A 25,665-nucleotide genomic window follows, 5' to 3' on the forward strand; every position below is an offset into this window, starting at 1 on the left:
AGGAAAGTGTTTCTTTATGAATATGTCTAACAAGTGTTGTGAGGAATAAAGGCAGCCGTTGTACACCATCCATGTCATAATATTATTTTTATGTGATTGTGGGAAGGATATACGAAGGATACCCAGCTGGCATATGAATATTGAAATTTTCAGTATTGCAAAGATTTAAATGAATTCAAATGGCAAATAGAGAGACTGTATTGAAGAGGAAATTCACACACACACACACACACACACACACACACAGAGGATGTTACTGGTGTGAGAGAAGCAGCAGGGGTCGGTGTGATGGAGGGGGTCATAAACACTCATCTATAATTCAACAGCAGCAGCAACAACGTCAAGAGAGCAATGAGAGGATGAGAATGACAATAACCAGCATTTGCATGAATTTGAGCCCATGAATTTGTGCATGTACCGTGTTATTTTATGTATATATTTTAAGCGTTTTGTTTTGGATTGGTTTATATTGGTTTAAATGCTCGTATAACAATGGTCAAAATAATCAGACCATCAAGATATTTTGTGGTTCAAAGTCCTAGAGAGACAGACAGATAAGTAAACAAGACAATGCACGCTTATAGTTCATTTTCTTCACAGTTTTAATATTTTCATCCACATTTGTCACATGAACATTTGTCACATTATCATTGTAGATCCTTGGTGGTGCAAATATGAAGAAGCACTATACAGACATCACAGCTGATCATCAACCAATAGCAAGAGTCAAATAAACAGGCACTTCTCTGTAAGCTTTTCTCTGTGAGGGGGCAAGTAGGACTAGATGCAGTGCAATGGTAACACGGCAAGATGCTAAAAACTGTTTTACATTCATATTATCATAGTGTGTGGGCTGCACATCAGATCTTCAAAATTTACTCTGATATTTAAGATGTTAAGCTTCAAATTAAACATTTTGGGTCTTGCTGAATCTGTGAGAAAAAGATACACAGCAGGGTAAAGACTCAGATGCCAAAAGACAAACATTTTAAACATGTTATGATAAAGATAAGACGTTATACACCTTTAAGTGCTGCCGGACTGAAATAACAAGTGCAGTGACCCTAAGGGATCTGTAATAAAGACAAGAAAGGAAAAAGCTGCTGTGGGAAAAAAGCTTAAGCTCCACTTTACACAATTAATGAAACAAGAGCAAGACAAGTGCTATGAAAATGAGCCACATCCATCATATTACAAAAACATTCTCTATATCTGAAGGGACCGTTGTGCGGTAATGCTTTGAGAAGAAGGGCATGAAATATCACAAGCAACACGAGACGCAAACAGACCTTTAAAAGCCCTCGGCAGCAGCTCTATCCAAAGTGACACAACCACACACACAGACAAATCCATTTCCAGTAGAAACAAAAACTCAGTGAGAGTGTAGCGCTACAGTAAAGATATTCTATACACAGACTGGGACCACAGCACAGTTGTCATACCTTTCAGGCCATTTTTGTCTTATTTACCCTTGCCCCAAAAAAGAAAGGTATCAACCCATGGCCCTGCTCACTGCCGGGGATGTGAGCTCTGAAGGCAGGGGTCAACAGGGTCCTTGACTGCCCCTCCAAACACATCCACATCTCGGTCAGTCCAGGGCACTATGTTCCCCAAGCGGGGCGACTCTGCACATGCCGCCAAAGCAGCAACCTCTGTTGGCGACAACACCCGGTCCCACAGGTTAAATAAGGAAAGCTCCCCAACAAGAGCCTGGGATGCATCAAACCGCCCGCCAAGGGTATCCTGCAGAGGAGACAAGGAGAGTGGAAGGGTTACAAATGTATAAACATAATGTTGGATCAGAAATACTGTGCAAAAATGGTACCATTAAGGGTCCAACACCTTGTCACTGGGGTAGGACCCTCAAAGGCATACCTTTGTACCTTAACAACACTTGAAAGATGCAAACATTGTCAGGAAAAAAACTGCAAAAGTTGGGGCACTTACCTTTAAAGGACAACTTTGTACCTTATCTACCCATTAAAAGGTGCATTTTAGAGTAACTTTATGGTACTACCATGAATTTTTTTGGGGCTAAATAAGGTACAAAGATATCCTGTTGAGAACACTGTCCCAGTGACAAGCATTTGCAAAACTGAAGGTACAGTTTTTGCAATTTTTTTTTATTTTTTTTCAGAAATGAAGGTGTACCTTTAAGGTTGTATTCAGACTCGTCCAGGTCTTGCTCACCTGTTCCTGTCCCAGCACCAAGACGCCCCCAGATTTGATGGGGTGCCATGCGGACAATCCTTCACCACGTCCTCTCATCTTTCCACCTTGATATGCTTTCCAAACTCCATCCCGTAGGGTCCAACTCACACATATGTGCTGCCAGATGCCCTGGGGCAAAGATAGAGGCAGCTGTGCCACCTGTAAATGGAAGGAAGGGTTGAGTCCATCAACAAGGTTGCTATGGAAGGAAGATTTCCAGCAGGGTTCCTCAAATCTGGACCTGGAGGGCCACTGCTATGCAGAGTTTAGCTCAAACCCTACTTATACTTTTGTAGTAACTCTAAAGACCTTGATTAGATTGCTCATGTGACTTTGACTTTGGGTTAGTGCTAAACTCTGCAGAGCAGTGGCCTTCCAGGCCCATATTTGTGGAGCCCTTGTGTAGTAGGTCTGACCTTATCATTGATGAGTAGTTCTGCTGGATTATGAATGCCCTGCAACAGGACAAGTTCATTCGGTTGTTCCGGTACAGCATAGGAAAATGGTGTCCCAATTCCATTCTCAGAAGGCTTGAGCCACAGACACACCGTGAAGGCGTACATCTCTGGAATATTACGCCGGACAAGCCCATACATGTAGTTAGTCCGCACAGGGAAGGAAAGTTTATACCCTTGTGGGTAACTGTAATCTGTAAGACCTGGGAAGGAAAGATCGAGAGTGTGAGTTGAAAATGAAGAGACCATTTCATCCCTTTGCCCAAAGTTTGACCAAACCTTCCTCCTTACTCTGTTCCAGCTCTGCAATACGCTCTTGCAGGGTATTGATTCCCTGGTCTATGTGCTGGTGGTGGCTCTGGGTCTCTTTCCGGAGGTTCTTTCGCTCCTTCTCCAGCAGCCTAATCTTTTTTTCCAGCTCTCCCTCCAGATCCTCCACAGGCCTGCCAGGCTCGCCCACCACTACACTCCCCAGTGTGCTCACAGTATGCTCAGTGTGGTTCATCGCTGCCGGGCCAATCTCCAACTGCGAGATAATTATGCAAGAAGTCTATATCACAAAACCTAATACATCCTGTTCAACAAGTCTACCTGACTAAATTAGACCCATTTCAATTACAGGAACTCAGAGGAATGATTTGCTCTTGAATCAGATATACTTTTCGAATTAACTCTCTTTTTTTATTTGAGGATTTTGAGTGAACAATGACCTACATTTTGTTCTGTACCTAAAACAATTATTATATGGTTGGAGAAGACTTGGAATATGATGCATGAGTTATAAAAAATATGTTTTTATATTTTTTATGGGGCTTTTACATGCTTTTTGAATCTTGAAAACTCCCTGTAATTGCATAGAAAACAGTGACCACTACATTCTCTAAAAATTTTGCTTTAGTGCTCCGTGGAAGACAGAAAGTTGTGCGGGTTTTGGAAGGACATGAGGATGAGTAAATAAACTGTTAAATAAACATAGACATTTTACAGAAAATAAGGGTTTAAAAAATAATGAAATCTTGCCCTAATGAACAGGAAATATATATATTTTTTCAGCAATAACAAATCTGGTCCATAAGTCAATATCACAACATCTACAATTAAGGTGTGTACTTTTCTCTTTTTTTTCAGCAGGTTAAGTACTACAATATGAACAGGCACAATGAATTACCCCCCGATCTTGAACTTATGCACACATCCTTACCTACAAAACCATTTCCCCAGAATACCTCCATGGCACCAAATTCCAAAAACCTTTTAGACTTTTTTTATTATTATTAATGTTTATAGTGTCTCACACCAACCTCCAACTTCTCAATGCGGTCTTTGAGTTGAAGAATAGCTCTCTCCAGTTCCTCCACAGCCCGCGCCGTCTGCAGTTGTACCGCAACCGAGCTGCTCACATCGTCCCCGGCCATGTGGCGACGGTTGCCCGCCCAAACCCCCATACTCCTCTCATGCAGACTCCTTTCCTCCAGCCCGCTCTCACACTCCGAGACTTTCCCGGTGAGCTCCGTGATGGTCCTCTGGTCCATGAGGATCTGATCGTTTTGCTGCATGACGATCTGCCGGAGCTCCTCAGCGGTGGTGCGGAGGCTCCAGTCCTCCTCATCTGCAAAGGGGTCATCGGCCTGTTCTCTAAAACCCCTGGATTTACAATCACTGATGGGCACAGCGGTACAAATGAGTCGATTGAGGGTGAACTGTTTCGGACTTGGCCCAGTCACGTCCCCGGTACTGAGCTCATTGAGCGACGGTATCTCCAGGCCGATGTCCAATCCGCCGCCGCCTTCATAAGATTCAGCACCATGGAGAGCTCCGAGCGGCCCGGCGTGCGCCACGGATCCAGACAGCGGATCCAGAAGCGACAGTGAGCGGTTGCCGGATAGCGGCTGGGGCGCGGCGGCCGAAGATCGTGAATACACGCTGGCGATGATGCAGATGACCGCGCCGAGAAAAGCCAAGAGGCCGGCGGAGACTAAAACCACGACGAACTTCATCTAGTCGATTGAGATCTTAAATAAAACCGCTGGATGCAGGCTAGTTTTATAGAATTGTAATGTTTACAAACGATCGGTTTTCACCATCAGAGAACAGGTCTGAATGGAATGAAGGTCGATCGCATTGGCTATTTTTTCTTCTCCGCTCGCAGCAGATGATGCTGCACCTCCTCCTCTTCTGTTGCTAAGTGCCCCTCTGTCCGGTTTCTATGGCTACCGCGCGCAATAGAGGATGGCGAGAGACTGTGATGAAAATGCGTGATGTGTCACATTGATGTAAACAGCTTTGGGTCTCTTCATCACCATCTATGAATAGGCTACTCTGAACAGACTGTGTTACTGAAGAGAAAAATACACATTAGAACATTATGAGTGATTCTTGACATAAAAGAATTCTGTAATGAATCTCTGTCACTGATATGACAAAGATGTCTCATTTACGAGTGAATGTATTTAGTTAACGTATGATTTGGGCATCCTAATACGAGATAAAAAAAAAACAATACATGACTTTATCAGATTTGTAAATGACAGTTCTGACCTTTAATTTCGTCTAAATTAATGATCAGCTGTTTAAACATCCCCTAAACTAGTGGTTATATGGTAGTATAGTATATTCAACACAAAAAACTAAACGTTGATTAAATAAATCTCTTTGTTTATTTGATTAAAATAGAAGTTAAACCAATATTTTTTTCTGTGAGTGGGAGAGTAATTTTTCTTTCTGCTTAATTTTTATGTGGAAACCATGATACATTTTTTTTCAGGATTCTTTGAATACGTTCAAATGGACGACATTTTTGAAATGCAATTGCTTTGTTTTGTAACAATGTAGATGTCTTTACAGTCACTTTTGATTAAATTAATGTGCCATTGCTGAATAAAAGTATTCATTTCTTACAAATTCTGACTGACCAAATGATTGAAGAGTAGTTCATATACACACAAAATTAAATAGTGAATTAAAGATACGCCACCTACTGGCGTATCAATGTACTCCAGCTCTATACTGTATTTCTTTTTTAAGTCACAAATTCCACACTTTTCAGACACAAAGTTTTTTTACCTAAATAATCTGCCCTGATTTCTAAAATTTCTTAAATGATAAAATATTCTTATAAAAACATAAGTATCATTAACAATCTGCTAAAACATGGATGCAATGCACAAGCACATGGCCCAATATGCAACCTTAATTTATTTATATGGTTGAGGTATATCTTTAAAAACATATATGTGGGTGTAGAGAATCAATAACAAACAAACAAAAAAGAAAATCAGTCTTATGTGTCCAAATTTCACTGACGAACAGATGGAAGCTGCTTCTGATTCACTTTATGTAGTTCTGCTTGAGTCATTAAAGCCATTAATGTTCAAACATAAATAAAAAGATATCGTCAGTTGCTTTGAAAAATACTTTCCACAGAGAAAAACAAAAGACATCCGGTTGGCTTTTCAGAAATCCAGCCACTCAGCCATTTAAAAACAGTTAGATGGAGAGATCTCGCCCCCCAGCACATTAAAGGCATAGTTCACCCAAAAAGTATTCAAGATGTTCTAAAAGCTTACCGGACACAGTCCACATGGTGTCTTGAATTATGGGATTCACACCCCTATAGAGCTGCACCTGATTGGACGACCTCAATGATTTAACAGGGGCGTGGAAATGTAAAAGCTCTGATAAATACGCAGGTGCCAACCCATTTCAAATCTTAAAAACAAACAATCAAATCTTGAAATCAATCCTGAAGTGGATAGGAAGCCAGTATAGTGAAGCTAAGACAGGGGTAATGTGATAACACTTTTTAGTCCCAGTTAAAAGCTGAGCTGCTGCCTTTTGGACTAACTTTAAGCATTGAAGAGATTACTGATCCAAGTCATTGTTCATTAGAAAGGAATTACTTGATGATAAAGTCGAATGTCAACATTACTAATTACACATTCAAAGATAAATTTAAAGTTGAAGTGAATGCTGTATCGGATTCAGTCTACACACTATTGTATGCTCTTGCAATAGACTGGGAGAGTTTACAGACTGCTGGGTTGCCAGACCGCGCAAAATAAACACTGAAAACGGACTTAAAACCCAAGACCTCATTCAGAGACTTGCCTCTGTTGAATAAGAAGAAATATGCACCTTTTCATAAACTCGATGTTTTTTTAAAACAACGTCAAGAACTCACAACTGCGATTTAAAACGTTTATAACCGAAATAATCTCTTATAAGAAGCGGACGTGGCAACACGGGCAACACCGACTGGCAGAGTGCGCCGCACCAGGTTCATACTGCGCTGGAGGACGAGAAGAATTCAGTTTAGACAAGAACGCTGATGGTGGTTAATTTAGCACATTTTAAAACCTATTCTCTTCATACATTTACTTAAGCTGATACTTGATTGGTACTCAATATTAATATTAATTAATACTTGGCAACGATTAATCGCATCCAAAATAAAAGTGTTTGTGTATATAATGTATGTTCGTGTACTGTGTATACATTATGTATATATAAAGACACACTCATTTTGAAAATATTTACATGTATATTTTCACATTTTCATATATAAATACATAATAATATATATTTCTTAAATATATGCATGCATGTGTGTGTATTTATATAAACAAAATAAATATAAACAGTACACACATATTTATTATGTACACAAAAACTTTTATTCTGGATGACCAGCACTAACATTAATATTGAATATTGATAGTGGTTAATATTATGATCAATGAACAGAAAATGTATTTGAAATATAAATCATTTATAACATTGTAACATTATTCATATCTTTCTTTTCACTTTTGATCTATTTAACGCAAAACTGCTAAATACGTATTTTCTTTCTTTCTTTCTTTTTTTTATCTCTTTTCTTACGAATCCATACAATTTATTTGCATGGTTTAAAAAAAAAGATATTAAGACACAAAAAAAAATGGTTTTCAACAATGATAATAAATAAGAAACATTTTAAATTAGCAAACGACCATATTTGATACAACATACGGTAGGCTATAACAATATAAGACTACTGAAAACACTGAGAAAATATTTTGCATCGTTTTAGCACTCAATAAAATATTTCATACCATAAACCAGCACTTACGTTAATCGCATTTTGTATTAAAAAAGAATAGGGGTCTGTGACAACACGAGTTAACACTGCCAAAATTCATTTTGGGATGAATGAGGGTACAAGAATAACACAGCTGTCCTGCGCATGCGCGCTGCTCAGTTGCTATGGGTTACGTGACGAAACAATGTCGCGTCCAGCTGTGTTTGTTACAGCGTCGTTGGATACAGGGTTGTGTTCGGAAATATGGTTTATGATTCAAAACTGTAGATACTTTAATCTACATAATCACTCAGGACGGTAGAGTTTGCCAGCTCATATTGTCTATAGCCTACCGCATGTTATGCATGCGCTGAATGATAGTAAACTCATCTCTATGTAACGTTAGTTCAGAGTTTTCTGTCGGTATTTTTGACGTGTAACGTTACTGCAGCTTCAAGAGCGCAGACATGACAGCAGGTTCAGTGGCAGCACCTCAGATCATCCCCATCCGCCTTCCGCCTCCAGGAAGAGCCAAGCACGAGATTGAGTCCCGCACTCCTGTGGAGATCAAGTCCGGTGAGTCCGTGCGATGTTACCGGACACAGACAGACGTGTTCGTCTCGTGTTGATCTGCGTGTGTTTAATCTCGCACATGTCCCAGACTCCTCTGATGCGACTGTCCTGTACACGCTGGACGGCAGTAAGCCGGAGGTGATGAAGAGGCCGGGTTTCGGTGACAGCACTCTGAAGTACACCGAGCCTATCCGTTTACCCGCGGGGAAAGTGTCCGTGAGAGCCATGGCTGTCAGCACGTATGCATACTCTCTCTCTCTCTCTCTCTCTCTCTCTCACACACACACACACACACACACACACACACTGTAAGTTTCATTAAAACTTTCCTGGATTTATTTATAGTTTTATTCTTGTCCCAAACCCTAATAATAAATGGAAAATAACATTTCAATGCTTTCATATCTGCTTATCTGAATTTTCTGTTCTGTTGCCATAAGAAACTTTGCATTCTCGCATATTTGAGTTCTCTAGCAAAATTATTTGTTGTTGTTTTATTTTGTAGGGGAATTTAAAAAAACACAGTACAGTGTTTATGTACAGACAGTACATAAAATAATATTAACAATATGAAATAAATCACAAATTGTAAATAACATAATAATAAAACTTGTTACATAACTATAAACGTATTTACAAATTATGATTATTTAAATTAAAAAAGATTTTACCAGTTTGTATATTGTGAAAAATTGGTATACACTATACATTTTTATACAAATTTAAACAGTTTATTTAAAAAAAAACTGTCCCATAGTTTTTATACATATAACCCTACATTTTTATCCCTAATAAAGTTTTGTCAGTGAAGAGCTTGAGATGAAATATGAAAAAGAATATTGATTTTATAGTGCATCATATACAGTCAAGTTATAATTTCATTTAATTTTGTCAATTTTTATTTTTCAAACATTTGAATATGAAATTAACCTAAGCAATTTTTTGAAAAATTATATAAAAAAAATTTTTTATGTAATTTCTACCACCGTCATTTCCATAATGCTACTGAACCCAATACATCATTTAAAATATCACAGAATAATGCATTTAAATCCATTGTTAGCAGACAAATTATACAAACTTTTGAGTGAAACGAGAATTTATTTTCTCCATCAAATGTGCCTGTAGTTGAAAGAAACCCCAGACGACAAATTGTACCACAAACTGACTCAAATAAAGAGTAACGTTTGTAATGTAACACAGTGATGGCCGTCAGAGTGCAGTCGTCACCAAGGTTTTCATCGTGGCGCCGTCTCCATCTCAGGATCTGACTACAGGCCAAGAGAATGACACTTTGATTAACAGCCAGCCAATCAACGGCAAGGATGTCAGTTTTAAACCCATTCTGCTTTTAACATTATATTATTGCTTGCATTTAAAAATATGTATTATAAATCTTACTTTCACGTTGAACAGGAGGTGAGCAAAAATGGAGCTGGCATTTCCTCTAGTGAAAGTTTAGGTAAATCATTTGGTTCTAGATAGTGCATTTGTCTCACACGCAGACACAATACCTTGACTATCTTTTGCGCTCTTTTACATCAGATGTTCCCAGCAGTGGATCTCGCAGAGCTTTGAAAGGCCCTCGATTCCTGTCCCAACGCCTCGGCTCCAGTTCATCTGCTTGGCTGACGGCGCAAAAAAACACGCAAGTAACGGTTTACAACATATATAAAGAGCCTTTCAAAAACAACCCTCACCATGATGGTGATCACTGTTCTCTCAAGCTATAAACAAAATACACCCTCCATTTTTTTGTCTCAATTCCACCAGAACCAGAGCACAGATGCGGAAAACCTCTTGAAAACTTTGACGAGCACTCAGATATCACGGATCCAGAGAGAGACAGATTTCCTTAGGTGGGGTATATATGCTTCTAGTCAATATATGTATTGTTTAAATATGTTTATGTTAATACCAATCTTTCTGAAGATGTCCAAAGTGCCTGAGTCATCGCCCTTCGGATCCTTTCGCCCGATTCTGTCTGCACTGCGGCGCACCAGTGCCTCCAATACCCGGTCAAAGGCTGCCCCCTACTGAAGGAGGACAGGTACTACATATTATTCAGTGAAAATCAGATAACCAGATCATTTTACAATAATATGAGTATGTGCTGTGATTTTTCACAGATGGGTCTATGTGTGCATTGTAAAGCCATGGTGCCTCTCAATACGGCCACATGTGTGGTGTGTGAGTCTCCTCTGACTCAACAACTGCAGCCGCAGGCTAGTCGGAGACTACAGGTAAATTCTCACCTGTAGTAGAGCAATCCTATGAGTCTATTACATGTACTTATTAGTTGTTATTCTAGGATAAGCTCATTTGTCACTCTTGTGGGACGGGAAACCCTGCTCATATCACACACTGTGTCACTTGTGAATCCCAGCTGCTTCAGCAAAACACAGTAAGAGCCCCGGCTTCAAGAAACCAGCATCGTCTGCCTTAGCTAATCATAATTATTATTTAATAATTATTAGGATGGTGACAGGACACTATTATAATGGTGTTTTTCATTCCACAGCCGTATTTGAGCGGACAGAGAGCTGCACCTGTACCCAGCTCACAGGGCAAAATGATTTTCTGCTCCAAGTGTAATAGAGTCAACCACTCGGATGCTCGATTCTGCGACTGGTGTGGGGCAAAGGTGACAAAACAGAACGGTTTTGTAAATATTTTTAAGTTAGGCATATGAAGCATATCTATGGCAGGATAAAGTCATTTCAGAACGATCATATTTATGAGTTAAACACTCCACAAAATTTTATTTGAGCCCTGAGTTTCTGAGTTGAGGGACATGTCCATGAGAAAATATGTTGCACACAATTAATATGGCATTTCTATTATTTCCAGTACATTTGTTGAAATTAATAAAAACTAGCTAAGTTGGATGGACGAAATATGATACTTCTGTGCAGTTATGATAGAATATGCAACAATTCAGTTTACAGCAACAGCATCAGAAAAAAAAAAAAAATTTGGTGCATATTTATTATTCATCATTTTGTAGAATTGAAAGAGTAGTAGAGTTAAATTTTTTGTAGAAAAGGTACCACCAAAGTGGTTAGACAACTGATGTTGTACAGTAGTTACAACTTCCCAACTCTAAATAAAAAACTTTTTGTATTTTTGTATTAGCTCGCAAAATACGAAACTTTCAGAAAGGCGAATTTCAGTCGTGGCTGAAATTTGTTTTTTTAATCCAACCATTTATCTTGTTGTGAACAGTCCTTAAATTTGCGACAACATTAACCACTGTTCATCAAACTTTCACAGCTAAAATCCAGGGATTTTTTTAGGAATCCATTTAATTAGGAATCTTTTGGAGGGCAAAGGATTTCACAACAGGTTAAGGTTGGTCACAGATTCAATGCGTTGATCAACAGAAAGCTGCTTTGTTTGAAATTTTGCCAAAATTTCGCAAACATGTTAAGACTACGTAATAAACATAAACAGTGATATTCTTTCATTTTTAATGAGACACCAACTACAGCCTTGTATGTACCACCTCAACTTCTTGTTTCAATAGGAAATATAGGAAAGAAAACTTAATCGTCAAACAGTTTAATGTCCTCATACTGTTCTGTCACTGAAAGTTTTTATGGAACTGTTTATTTGGTGTAAATTATAATATGAAGAAACAGTCAGAATATCATTGCATATCATTGGCAATGTTTGTGTAAACTGGACTGCCTTGTAATGTTGTGTTTATACTCACAGCCCGGCCACAAAGCCAGCTCTGTGACTTGTTCTCAGTGTGGAGCTAGCAGCCATCCTTATGCTAATTACTGCGGTGGCTGTGGTGTCTTCCTGGACGGCCCACCCAGGACGCCCTCACATGTAAACCAGGGACAGGACACACAGGAAGCTGATCAGGTACAGTACACAGCCTGTTTAGCGCTTATTAAAAGCGTACAGTATTATATCATCCTCCTCTTCACTCTTTCTCATATAGTCTTCAGCCTCCTGGCAGGCAGTCCATGCACCTGAATCAACAACTGAGCTTCCAGCGGCTGGTTTGCGCATGTGCGCAGATGCACAGACGCAGACGGTGGGTCTGTTTTTCCCATCCAGCACTGAGCTAAAAAAACTGAGCAAGCAGAGAGAGGCGGAGCTTTGCAGACAGGAGCAGATGAGTGACAGGAAGCCCCTCCTCACTGCCATTAGTCCCGGCCGAGGTACACTATTATATAATATACCTTTTCCAAATAAATAAACATGACTTCTACAGATATTTATGTGGTGTGTGTGTACGTTTATCATGTAGGATACTGGAGGAAGCAACTGGATCACATTTGCGCTCATCTGCGCAGTTACACTCAGAATAATACTGAGTTTAGAGCTCTGATTGGAGAACCTCGTCTGGGCAGAGTAAGAGCAGAACTATACTAGACGTTTATATATATATATATATATATATATATATATATATATATATATATATATATATATATATATATATTAGGGCTGTCAGTTTAAAGCGCCAACTTAATTAGATTTGAAAAATAATGCAATTAAAGTATTTTAACGCACTGGCCCCGACCCCCAGACCTGTACATCATCTTATGTGTAATACAGTTAACTGTTGACAAATATGATGCAGGGCAACAACTACATCAATGCAGTTATACCCTAAAATCCAAGATATTGGAGCCAAAAATTCCCCTGTATGAGTTTTTGTCTCATATTTATAGTACAATATCAAATGAGCAGGGAGAGCAGTATTGCACGAGTGCTGATTTTTGTCCCGGATATAACGAGTGCAAATTTTATACAACAGTTCAGTAAATAAGAAGTTGATATTTGGTTTATAATTGTTGTGCGTCTCCGAGAAACACAGGTGTTTAGTGAGCCGTTTACCGAATCCCTGAATGAATCGAACGTTTGAACGAATCAAATGAATGAATGACATTTACTGCCACCTGCTGGCAGATTTCGTTTCCTATTTAGAGTATCATTTCATAAATAATAATAATAATAATAATTAATATTAAAGGCATAGTTTACCCCCCAATTTTTTATTTAAATCTGTCATCACTTGTATTTTGAATACTGTTGTAACAAAGGTGTTTTGGTCACTTGTGACTTTCATCATATTATCAAAAATTACTGAGATGTTTTTATGTTAGGCCGTTGTACCCTAAATGTTTTCGTTGAATCAAATCAAATATTTCTTTCTAAAGCTACAATTTGTAATGTCCACTTGATGCATTCTCATTTAACGCAAAATAGCTTTAAATAATCTTTTTGTGGGTTTTTCACAGTCAAATTAAAAAAATTTAATTGACTGACAGCCCTAATACATACATACATATACATATATGTATATATATAATACATTTGTTTACTCATTACTATTCATTTATGTTATTTTTATTACAGATTTGTATTTTTAATCCTTTATTATTATTATTATGTTGCTGTTGTTGTTATTATGAAGATTTTGTGTTTGTCATTCTTCCTTCTAGATGATATCAGCTGTTATTGAGGAGGACAGCTATGAAGTCAGTCTGCGCATTAACTTCCTCTCTGCCTCACCGGAGGGATCCAGGGTCAGAAACACTCCTGAGAGCTTTTATGTCGAGTCTAAAGAGAGCCTCTTGGGTACTGCATGTTTTTCGGTCTGGGACATCATGTTCGTGTTGTCTCTTTGCAGTCGTCTTCTGTCGGTCAGCAGAGCAGATCTGTGGCATCAGAGAGTCAGAACCTCAGTGCTGTGACAGAAGGCAGGAAGTCAGCCAGTCCGGGTACTGACACAACTTTGTTTTGCTTATATATAAAATAACTTAAAAAAAAGTTATTTTATTAAAATAACTCAAATAAATAAATAGTTTATTAATAATAATTTACAATAGTAATAAAATATGAGGCATCAACATATTTATTAATGATACATAATGGACCATTCAGTTATTTCTCTTTACTTGCACAGACAGTAACATTAATACAGCAGGATCGTCATCCAACAGAAAGAATCAGAAAAAGATCTGGAGCTCAGACGCCAAGCAGCCGGTCAGAATCACACACACATACACTGACTTAAACCTTTTTATTTGATAGTCAAAGAAACAGTACAGTAGGAATGTTAATGTCTTTCTCAGGAGTCTAAAGACAGTCTGCTTCTTAAGGAGGTGGGGCCTGAGGGGCGGGGCCAGATCTCAGCCGTGCAGCAGCTGTTGGATGAGGTGAAGCTAAAGAACCAATCACAGCTCCAAAAACCCCACAGCAATTTAAAGGGGACGCTTTATGTTTTTTCAGTCTGTATATTTTTTTAGTGCATGTAAGCAATCTGCAAGTCCAAAATGAGATAATCTATGAATGTCATGCTTGTCATATTCACCAGTTATTGTAAAGGGCATTACATTTCCAACATAAGCTATAAGTGGTAGACTGGGCCAACTGACCAATCAGAGCAGACTGGACTTTTCAGAAAGCGGGTTTTAAAGGATTAAATGGAGCATTCAGATAAAGAGTGAAAACATCAAATCATCAACTTTCATGTAGACCACTGAACAAAACTATGAATATATAAATAAGCAAAATAGGGGCCCTTTAAGGTGGATTTTTAGTATTCTTTTCCAAAGTGTTGTCGTTGAAATGTAGTAATTTCTGTTGGAATCCACATAATTTTGCAAAAGATTTCGCATACAGATATCACAAAAAAAATTAAAAAAATAAAGTTGATGAAGCAGATCTTTTCCATGTTGAAACAGAATGCTTTGTAAATTGCTAGACCTTTTTAAAGGGATAGTTCACCCAATAATGAAAACTTTATCATTAATTACTCACCTTTTTATCGTTCCAAACCCTTAAGATAGTTTTTATGAAATACGTCAGCTTTCTGACCCTGCATAGACAGCAATGCAACTACCAAGTTCAAGGCCCAGAAATTTAATAAAGACATCATTAAAATAGACCATGTGACATCAGTGGTGCAACCTTAATTTTATGATCTTGAACTTGTTAGTTAATTTGCAGGGTGCAAGGTGCAAAAACTCTCAGATTTCATAAAAAAATATCTTAATTTGTGCTCTGAAGAAGAATGAAGATCTTACAAGTTTGGAATGCTAGGATGAGTAATTAATGACAGAATTTTCATTTTTGGTTGAACTGTCCGTTTAAATTTTGCCAACATTTCTCTAATGCGAGCACTCTTTTAGATGTACTTGGAATCTTTTGTGTAGCTGCATATATTTATAGAAGGTGTGTTTAAAATGATGGCATATCTGCAGGGTGCTGACCCAGCATGTTTGGGAATTGATGGGCGTCCCGCTCTGGTTGCTGCAGTGTTAAACGGGCATCATGATGTCATTCCTGTGCTGGTGCAGAGAGAAGCTGATGTTAACCATGCATCTGGACCGTGAGTTTGAAACAAGTCCCTTTCAATTTCCTTTTGACATATCTAGTAATAATCTGAGCCAAATGAATCCTTTCAATCATCTATGGCGGCCACAGGTTGAATAACACGGCGCTGCATGAGGCTGCAGCTCTGGGAAACGAAGGTCTGAGGAGTGTTGAGATACTCCTGGGGTGAGTTTCACAAACGTTAACGGTGAGACCATTACAAAGGCATGTTTTAAAAAAGATCTTATTCTTGTGCAGGTGTAATGCAAGTATCAGAAAGCAGAACAATCGTGGACAGACAGCGTATGATATTGCCGTGGCTGCCGGGAGCAGGTCTGTGGTGACTCTGATGGCAGCTCACATGGGACAGGATCTGCTACAGCGCCACACCAAGGCCAGGAGCCCATCTGGACTGGATACGTTCTCTTGAGACAATCCACATCTTAACCAACTGACATATCCAAGCGAAAATATTGATTATTAATTATATAATTATTTCATTTGTATTTACTTGAACATATAAATTTAAAATGCATTATGGACGCTTGTTACCAAAACAGGATAAAACGTTTTTTTTTAAAGCAATTGCAACTTTTTATCTCACAATTCTGACTTTTTTTCTTGCAATTTAAAAAAATGAACGGAATTTTTAAAAAGTCCCTTATATTAACTATCAGACTTGCATTACAATATTCTAAGATGGCACAATTACTTTTTTTGTTTTTTTAATCTTTTTAATTTCACACTCACTAGTTCATTATGTAGTGTTAAAATGCTGTTCTTCATTGTTCTACTTTATACTGTGTTGTCAAGGTAGCTAAATTTAACGGGGAGAAAAGGGTTAATAGTTTTGCGATGTATACAGCAGAAGTCACTTTCAGATCAAGCCATTTTTGTTTAGTCAACAAAGCAAATTTGCATCAACAACTTAAACCCCAAATTTTTTCACGTAAAATAGAATACTATTGAAATAAATAGATTTTGTCTGGGAACGTTTTCTGAACAACTTTGAGTTTTATGTCAATTATACTAATAACTGTGAGTTTTAGAGAGCAGTTTACACAATAATTATTTCCCTTACCTGTCCAAGAAAAAGCAACTCAATTTTTGAGTAGTGATATACTGAATGATGTACTTTTCTCCATCATAAAGTCTTTCCAAATAGATGTTTGCACATGTTTTGTCTGTCTGTCTTTCTATCTTCATACTAGTGCTGTGAAACTATTAATCACATTGAAAATAAACGTTTTTGTTTACATGATATATGTGTGTGTGTGTGTGTACTGTGTCTATTTATTATGTATATATTTAAGAAAAATATGTTATGTGTATATATTATATATATGTACATATATTTTTAAATACATGGTGTGTGTGTGTATTTATTTATACATAATAAATGTACACCGTACACACACACATATCATAACAGAAAAAAAGTTTATTTTCGGTGTGATTAATCGCGATTGATCCAGTTAGTGACCAAACAGCAATACTATCTTTATTTATATTGCTATAATTATTAATATTTCTTTAAATGTTTTTAAAAAAAATTATTAGTACCGAACCACTTAAAGCATTTTTGACAAAGAAACATAAATAAAAAAAAGAGCCAGCGCATAATGAAACATTTTGATATTTAATTAACAGGTGGCAACATTTTTATCTGCGCAACTGTGTGAATACAAAACATAACAGTGATAAAAATAAACTTTTAACCTACGAAAAACTCATTCAGCTGTGTTTATGGTGCAGAAGGAAGAGAGTTATGCTGGTGTATGTCTGCAGAGAAACATATCCTTGCTTTGGGTTAAACACTGAACCAAATATAAAATAAATCACACTTAAGCCTCAAACGGTTAATAACGCAACTGATATGATTGTGATAACATCCGAGTCACGTGACAACAAAGATACACGACGTACAAAACCCAAAGCTTAGGCTTCTCAGCGGCGTAAGCGCAGGAAGAATGCATGCCTGCACTCTTTGCTGTCCACCGGGTAATATTTATCATAAAAGTCCAGGATGTACTCCTCTGTCTTGAAGCCGAACTTCTGGTAGAGCAGCATGGCAGGGTTGCTCGCCGATACGTGAAGGGTCACATCCTTTCCCATGCAGGTCTACAGAGAGGAGAAAAGAAGATTCCTGTATCAACTGAAGCTTGTTAACTCAACGTGGCTGATTTATATTTGACTCGTTATATTTTTTAACAGAACTAACAATTATTGCTAAATGTGTGACTGAATCATATAATAACTTAATAATATTGATAGTTCATCGTCTAGCTGACTACGTCTTGTATTATTATTATTATTTTTTCTAAAATCCTGTCAAATGTGCACAAACTACTAGCTACTACTAAATATTGTAGAAACATAATTTTCTGTAAAGTTGCTTTGTAACGATTTATTTTGTAAAAAGCGCTATACAAATAAACTTGAATTGAATTGAATTGAACTCGCCTGAATGAGATGGTAGATCATGAATGTGGCGATACCAGCTCGCCTCCATTCAGGATGCACCAGCAGGAAGGAGATGTAGGCCTCGTTGTATTTCACATCCGGCACCATGAAGCCAAAACCAATCACAACTTTCTTGTAAAGCACCACCACGCTGAAGTCTGGGTACTGGAGGCACTCTGACAGGTCGATACCTGATAAACAGAAGAACCGGTTACTTCATTGGGACCTAGCTTCACCCAAAGTCTGTGTTTGACAGGATGAAGAGATGATTACCAGGCCAGAAGATGTCTTGGCACATGGAGTTGACCGAAGGGATGTGATTGGGCCGCACATAGCAGTAGTCTATAGGTGTGTCAGGTTCAGCAACCCAATTTGGGTCCTTCTTGTGAGGATACGCACGGATCTCTGACAGCAAGCGCAGCTTCAGCGGCCGACTCTCATAGTCTCTCCTACACACAATAATACACATTATAATAAACAGACACATGTTCACCATGGGTTTTGTAAACATGGATTGATGTATGTCCTCACGACTCATAGCCAAAACTTTTCCTAAACAAGTCTGTTTTGCAGGATAGCTTCCATAATATCTGATTTATTTCAACACTAATGTATATCATCTAGGGATGTGTTTACACACATTTAAAAAAAAACTTCATTTCAAAAACAGATTACTGTTTAAAGATTTGAGGTCAGAATTTTTTTCATAAAGAAATACATATTACTTTAATACGTTTAATTAGCAAGAATGCATTAAATTGATCAATTGATTACTATTTCAAATAAATGTTTTGAACTTCCTATTCATTAAACATATCTAGCAATAATAATAATAATAATAATGCTGTTTTCAGCATTGATATTAATAAGATCTAATTTCTTAAGCAGCAATAGCATTTCAGAATGATTTCTGAAGATCATGTGACACTGAAGACTGGAGCAATGATGCTGAAAATTCAGCTTCGAACACAGAAATAAATTGCATTTCAAAATTTATTAAAATAGAAACGTGTTATTTTAACTAATTATTTAACAATATTATAATTTTTACTGAGTTTTTCCAATAAATGCGGTTTTCGTGAGCTTAAAGTATTTCTTTCAAAAATATCTTACTGACCCCAAACCTTTTAACAGTAGTGTATACTTATAAACAATATCTTACAAATTATATTTTATGAAAATAAAAAGGATAATAATCTCTATGATTTTTATTACGCAAACATTCATATTATCTAATACCTAAAGTACTTAACATTAAATTAACTAAATTCATTTCACGCACCTGAAGTATACAAAATTTGAGTCATTTAAAGACAACACTTAACACTATTTTGTCCTTTCATCCTAACTCTTTTTTTTTTTTTTAAAAGAGCGAAAATCTAGTCCAGTCCACCATGCATCAAATCCCAACAGCTTGTGTAAGAGTAAGAAATTAGGTTTGCGCAAACCTGATGTAGGGCTTGAGTACTCTGGACGTGTAGGGACTCTTGATGGTCTGATCCATGCAGACATCAGAACCCATGAGCCTGTGCCAGAACGACACTGTGTGCTGATGAAACCCTTTCCTTACAGTCACTGTTGACTGAGGAACAAAACAAGACTTTGAGTTCCTCAACAGAAGTAACTATGGTATACATACTGTAGCTACAGGTTTTCTTCTATCTTACCTGAAAGCGATCAAGTATTCGAAGGTCCTGGCTGGTAGTTCTGTACTTCTCCTCTTCACTTCTCCTGTGGCTGGCCAAACCCCCTTGTGCCCCATACACACCTCCGACCAAACTGAGCATAGCGCTCACTGCCTGATCCACATCCAGCAGGGGGAGCCCTCGCTCTCTTTTCGCCTGTCGCACGAGTAGCTTGCGATGCAGTCTTTTGGCCTGTGGCGTGACGGCCAGCGCTTGAGGACACGCCTCCAGCCTGTGGAGCAGCAAGCGCTCCTCGTAAAGGCTGATGAATGTGTAGCGCGGGGTGGCCGAAGATACGCCGCCCCCGCCCTTATCTTGAAGAACCTTCCTCCGCTCAATCCCACGCCCCGCTGGCAACAAGCCTTCATTCTGGCCTTCGTCTTCCTCACCATCTCTACCCTGCTCTTCGTCCTCACTCTCCAGTTCTTGTTTGATCAGCTCTGCTGGACGTATCTTTTTCCTGACCATGATGGTGCCGGTGGCCAGAGGCATGCTGGGAGGGGGAATGTACTCCATTCCGGGGTCGATAACTCCCTCGGCATCCAATTCTTCATCGTCTGATGGAAAGTCACACAATGTGTACAGTCAATACACAATGTGACAAAAGCCTAAACAATTTTCTATTCATTACCAAATATGAATAAACTATCAATATATAAAAATAGGAGTGGTTGGTAGGGTGTTACTAGGTGTAACAATTTCCCCCTCGGACAGTTTTTCTGGTTGCAGTCGAACCAGCGTCCAACAGCAATGCCTTTATGCTTAATGCCTCAATGCGTTTGGCCAATCAGCGTACACTTACGTCACTGATTTTTCTATAAAACCGCTTTAGACCCTACTCTGAAGTAGGAGCTAATTTAGTTCCTTCAGACGAGGTTCCTAGATCTAAAACCATTCCTAGGTCCTGTGGTTTGCCAACACCAAAAAATGGGCGCTTCTGCAATAAAGTTCCAGGGAAACTATGAAAAGGTCCCTCCAGTGCGAAAGCCCCTATATGTGTTCTGGTTGGATGCTTGGGCTTTACTAGGGAATTATGGGGGGTTAAAAGGGCATTTCCAGGCTGTTCTGGGTGGTTGTTGGGGTGTACCAGATGACTATTAAATGATGTAACTTTGCGGTTGCTTAAATGTTCCACATGGTTATTAAAATGTTGCCTGGGTGTTCTGAGTGTTCATTAGGATGTTGCTGTGTGATTGTTACAGTGTTCTGGATGGTTATCAACAGGCTGTTACCACAGTTTGAGGTTGCCAGGGTGTTTTGTTTGGTAAGAATGTACTGAATGTTCTAATATGGTTGCTCATGGCTGTTAGAATGTTGCCAGGGTGCTTTTGATGGTTGTTAGGAAGTGGTTATTTGGTTCCCAATGCGTTTTGTATGGTTATTTAAATTCATGTTTACGCATTTGACAATTGCTTTTAATCAGAGCAACTTTGAATTCAAGGTATGCATTTTGTCCATTTTTAGATGTTCCGAGTAGTTTGTACCTATGTAACTATTTGATCGCTAGGGTGTTCTGGATGGTCCCCAATAGGATGTTGGTATGTGGTTGTCACCGTATTTTGTGTGGTTGTTAGGATACTACTTGGGAACTATGGGTGATTACAAGAGTGTTCTTGGTGTTTATTATGAGGTTGCCTGAGTGTTCCGAATGATTGTTAGAATGTTGCCAGGGTGTTTTGGGTAGTTGTGAGGATGATGCTGTTTGGTTGTTTGGGTTCTGAGTGGTCATCAATAGGATGTTGCTATGTGGATGCCAGGATGTTTAGCATGGTTGTTAGGGTGTTGCTAGAGAACTATGGGTGGTTACAAGGATGTTTACAGAGTGCTCTGGGTGGTTGTTAGGATGGTGTGGTTGCCCGAATGTTCCCTATGGTTGCTACAATGTGGTCAATGTGTTAGTTGCTATATGGTTTCTAGGGTGTTCTGGGTGGTCATCGATAGGATGCTGCTATGTGGTTGCCAGGGTGTTGTTGTGTGGTTATTAAAATTCATGTTTATGCATTTGGTAGTCGCTTTTAAATCACAGCAACTTTTAATTCACGGAACATATTTTGTCCATTTATGAATGTTAGAATGTTGCTAGGGTGTTCTAGGTAGTTAGAATGTTGCTATGGGGTTCTGGGTGGTTCTTAGAATGTTGCTACGTGATTTGCATCTGGGACTGGTAGCATAAACTGTTCATCATCTACTTTGATTTCCACAAGAATAGTTGTAAGTCATATTTAAGTCAGTTACAAAAAGGTAGATTGGCCCTTAAATCTGATAACCTCTTGGATATCTGCTAGTTGGCCAAACTAGTTCTTAAGACAGTCTTGACACAGTGGCTTTATTCAACTGAACCCTGGTGTGTATAAACAGACCCTCAAGTCTATGCCATCTTTTCACCCATTTTAGCATCTATCAGGTGGAAAGCCTAAGTCTGATTGCCTAGAAAAGTGACCATTAGTAGGTGTTTGGTCAGTTACCAAGTGCACCATCTCACCGTGGAAAAGAGCCTGAGGGGGCATGACATCTGGGATGAGATCGGCCTCTGACAGCAGACTGGGCGTAGCAGAGTGTGAGGCGGGTGTTCCAGGGGCGGAGAAGTCGGGCGAAGGGGAGGGGGAGGGAGAGGTGAGCGGGGTTCTGTCAGAGGAGCTGAGAGAGGAAAAGTCAATGACTTCACCCTTCTCCAGATACGGCTCTGACCGCCGCACACGACTGCCCAGTTTGACAGGTGTGGATGAGGCACTGCGGTCTAGAAACCCGGCCGCCTCCTTCTGCGCACGCCGGATCTCTTTAGCCTCCTGTGTTCGGGAACGCTTTTCTTTCAGCTGCATGGCGTTCTCCACTGGGTTCCGACTGCCACGCTTCCTCAAACCCTCCACGGTGATGATGGGGTCCAGGGACGGCCTCGACACAGCTGGATAAACAATGTAAAGATCCAAAAATGTTGTATTTACATTTTGAAATTGAGGACGAGTACCGCAGTACAAACATTATATTTAATCACTGATACCAATAAGCCAATAGGCCATTTTTAACTTAAATGTACAAGGCTTCTGGTTTCATTCATCCGCTAACAATCAAATAATATTGCAAACTGTTATTCGATATCTTATCATTTTTATGTATGATCATAATTAGAAACACACTGGTTTGTATCGCAAATGGTTATCTGCATTTTTTTATACTTCTAGTTATTTAACCAAACCGTCTAATGAAACGAAACTCTCGCACATTCACAGAAAAAGGCTTAGTTTCACATTGGGAAATAAGGTGGATACTACTATACTTCTATTTCATCTAAATAAGTGTAAAATAATCAAAGAATTTAAACACTGCTTTTTTATTTTAAGATCTGCTACAAATTACAACCACTACTAATTACATGAATAAATACTGCTAATATTTACTTCAGGTACGATACCAATATGGTACTAATATATTTGTCAGCTTTACATTTACAGTCAGCATACATTCTTACTTCTCCCTTTCTACGTTACTGTGAATGATTTATCCTTGATCTTTGACATTTTTAACTTGCTATTTTTAATCAAAATGTCGGGCAAAATGAAAGATCTCCAATAATACAGTCTTGCTTAAACCCTGCCCCTTTCTTACAAATAAGTGTTTGTCACAATACAGAAAAAATGATCTGTCGGTAGTACTAATTTACGTTGTGACTTAATTTGCGACTTTTTTGGCGATTATTTTTTTTTTTAATTTGCGACAATTTTTTTAATATAACCTAAATCAGTTGACCAAAACATGCCAAAGCTAGAAGATGTTCATGCTAATGTAAAATACTACTACCCTTGGCTTTAAGTGAAGCCGCAGAGCTCTTCTCCCCCTCGGGCCGTAGAGTAGGTGGCCGATTCTGGACAAGCTTCCACCAGCCAGGTTCTCCGAACTCCTGTGCTCCTGAACGGAAAAACGTTGGGCTGCCGACAGACAAACATCCTGCCACGGTGCTCCACCATGTGGACGTCTTCTTCCTGAGAGTGTATAAGACATTCTTATTCACATACTTTTTGGCAGCGGCTATTTGCACTAAGTCTAAGTAGCAATAGAGACTTTCTACGCTAAGTGAAAATAGCATACTTTCTTAGCGAAGGATGATATTTACAAAATAACCTCTGCCAACAAGACGGACTATTTGCACTTAATGTAAATAGACATTCGGATACTTATTTGTCCTTTATAATCACTTTATAGTGATTCTAAAACAAAATATAAGGTATTTGATGCACTTTTGAAACTCAGTCTCACCTAGAACCAAGCAGGAAGTTCCAGTGCCGACTAATAAATGCACATATATCTTCCTTCCATCTGAAGTAACCTTGTCGTCCGGTGCCCTCTAAAGACAGGTTATACATGGCCAACATCACCACCTATAAACATAAAATCAAACAATATTGAGATGTTTTTACAGAATTAAATTGCGTGTCATGTCTCTTTATTTGGATGTTATGAGATTTTTTCAGCTTTGTAATGCGGTTTGTAAAGCACATTTTCTTCAAGGAACAATGCTGGAATGTTCTTTTAGACCGCTTTGTCTAAATACGGTTTCCATTTCTTGTAACTGTTCCAGATTAGATACCTGCTGCCAGGTCAGCCTCATCCTCTCAAAACTCTCCTTCCTGTCTTCGGCGCAGTCCGAGCAGGTGAACTTGAAAAAGTTGTCTCCTTTCAAATAGCTCGGCTGCTCTCCGCGTAGCTGGGCTGAACCACACAAGGAGAAAAGGAAGACAGCTCTGAGACCAAGCACTTTTTTTCAGACCAGTCTTTATTGAATGAACAAATTATACACAAGTTAGACATCAGATCTTAATCTGGTCTCACGACGGTGTATCAGACGTGGCATCGGTCTTCTCACCCGCTGGGCTCCACTTGTGGCACTTGTCACAGTAGAACGACATGTCCTCGTTCCAGCTTCCTTCTCCGTCTTCCCCGACGTCGCTGTTCAGGGAGTCTCCGCTCTGGTCATGAGACAGATCCACAGACGCCTGGTCCTCCGACTCCACAATGAGGAGAGTTTCTCCCTCCACCTCGCCCTCCTCCAGACCCTCAGAGGCTGACGTGCACACGGTCTCCTCATCTTGTGCCGTAAGTCCTCTCTTTTCCCCACTGTCCATTGTTCAATCTAAGAGATAAGAGGAAGCGATTAGATCCAGGGACAAGGACTCTCAGGATGCTCTTGCCAAGTTAAACCATTCATCCCCAGTCAGATGGGAAAGAGAACTGAATTCAGCATTTTGTACTTGTCTTTAAAAAATGTTTGAACATTCTATTAGTTGCACTTGCAAGAATACGGAATGCTGAGATACACAACTGTGATGTTTTACAGGTATCTAAAATGTTGTGACCTTATTAATTAGAGTACAATGGGTTACAAACAATGAAAACAATAACAGTTATTTATTTATTTTGACAGGGCCAGTGAAATTCTGGGCCAATTGAAATAAAACTTTTTCTTTTCAGGTTCCTGTGGCTCAGTGGTAGAGCATTGTGTTTGCAATGCAAAAGGTTGTGGGTTTAAGTCCCAGGGAACACACATACTGGTAAAAAATATATATATATGTTTTGCCTGAATGCACTGTAAGTCGCTTTGGATAAAAGCATCTGCTAAATGCATAATTATTATTTATATAATAAGATGCATTCATATTTAGCCAATGCGAATTATATTAAAATGGCAAATATCAAAAGTTTGTTTTGTTTATTACCACTGTATTTCAGTGGCAACTATAACCACTCTTGGTTTTACAACCATGGTTTTATTGTAATAAAAGTAAGTATGTTTTTATTTTTTAATTTTTTAATTATTGTTTTGATTACATTTATACAACCACAGTTTTACTAGGAATACCATGGTTAAAAAACAGTTAGTGCAGCA

At 38.7% G+C, this 25,665-nt stretch overlaps 3 protein-coding genes across 4 annotated transcripts; 1 reads left to right on the forward strand and 2 right to left on the reverse strand.

The window, feature by feature from the left end:
* Nucleotides 1–584: 584 nt before the first annotated feature.
* Nucleotides 585–5,082, reverse strand: LOC127988396 (neuronal pentraxin receptor-like). 2 transcript variants are annotated; one of them, XM_052591143.1, is made up of 5 exons: nucleotides 3,968–5,082; nucleotides 2,958–3,192; nucleotides 2,628–2,869; nucleotides 2,152–2,370; nucleotides 585–1,743 (listed from the first exon to the last, which is right to left on the reverse strand). In XM_052591143.1, the coding sequence occupies exons 1-5, from the start codon at nucleotides 4,661–4,663 to the stop codon at nucleotides 1,510–1,512; spliced, it is 1,626 nt and encodes a 541-aa protein (XP_052447103.1). In that variant the 5' UTR covers nucleotides 4,664–5,082; the 3' UTR covers nucleotides 585–1,509. The 2 variants fall into 2 exon arrangements, with proteins under 2 accessions (XP_052447103.1, XP_052447104.1); XM_052591144.1 differs by having other exon boundaries at nucleotides 2,191–2,370; nucleotides 3,968–5,067.
* A 2,875-nt stretch (nucleotides 5,083–7,957) lies between these two features.
* On the forward strand, nucleotides 7,958–16,883 carry dzank1 (double zinc ribbon and ankyrin repeat domains 1). The gene is made up of 20 exons (XM_052591146.1): nucleotides 7,958–8,301; nucleotides 8,387–8,537; nucleotides 9,502–9,625; nucleotides 9,715–9,760; nucleotides 9,844–9,950; nucleotides 10,072–10,157; nucleotides 10,231–10,348; nucleotides 10,428–10,541; nucleotides 10,610–10,702; nucleotides 10,820–10,942; nucleotides 12,016–12,171; nucleotides 12,251–12,473; nucleotides 12,563–12,666; nucleotides 13,764–13,847; nucleotides 13,952–14,042; nucleotides 14,228–14,307; nucleotides 14,397–14,480; nucleotides 15,528–15,655; nucleotides 15,751–15,825; nucleotides 15,898–16,883. The coding sequence occupies exons 1-20, from the start codon at nucleotides 8,193–8,195 to the stop codon at nucleotides 16,067–16,069; spliced, it is 2,268 nt and encodes a 755-aa protein (XP_052447106.1). The 5' UTR covers nucleotides 7,958–8,192; the 3' UTR covers nucleotides 16,070–16,883.
* Nucleotides 16,884–17,259: 376 nt separating this feature from the next.
* LOC127988398 (cysteine-rich protein 2-binding protein-like) lies at nucleotides 17,260–24,904 on the reverse strand. Its single transcript, XM_052591147.1, has 10 exons — nucleotides 24,646–24,904; nucleotides 24,370–24,491; nucleotides 24,039–24,160; nucleotides 23,583–23,764; nucleotides 22,270–22,689; nucleotides 19,770–20,344; nucleotides 19,551–19,684; nucleotides 18,376–18,551; nucleotides 18,103–18,293; nucleotides 17,260–17,760 (listed from the first exon to the last, which is right to left on the reverse strand). The coding sequence occupies exons 1-10, from the start codon at nucleotides 24,902–24,904 to the stop codon at nucleotides 17,587–17,589; spliced, it is 2,355 nt and encodes a 784-aa protein (XP_052447107.1). The 3' UTR covers nucleotides 17,260–17,586.
* Between the last annotated feature and the right edge of the window lie 761 nt (nucleotides 24,905–25,665).

The sequence above is a fragment of the Carassius gibelio genome, chromosome B22 (genome assembly GCF_023724105.1).
Source record: "Carassius gibelio isolate Cgi1373 ecotype wild population from Czech Republic chromosome B22, carGib1.2-hapl.c, whole genome shotgun sequence".
Classification (NCBI taxonomy): Eukaryota; Metazoa; Chordata; class Actinopteri; order Cypriniformes; family Cyprinidae; genus Carassius; species Carassius gibelio.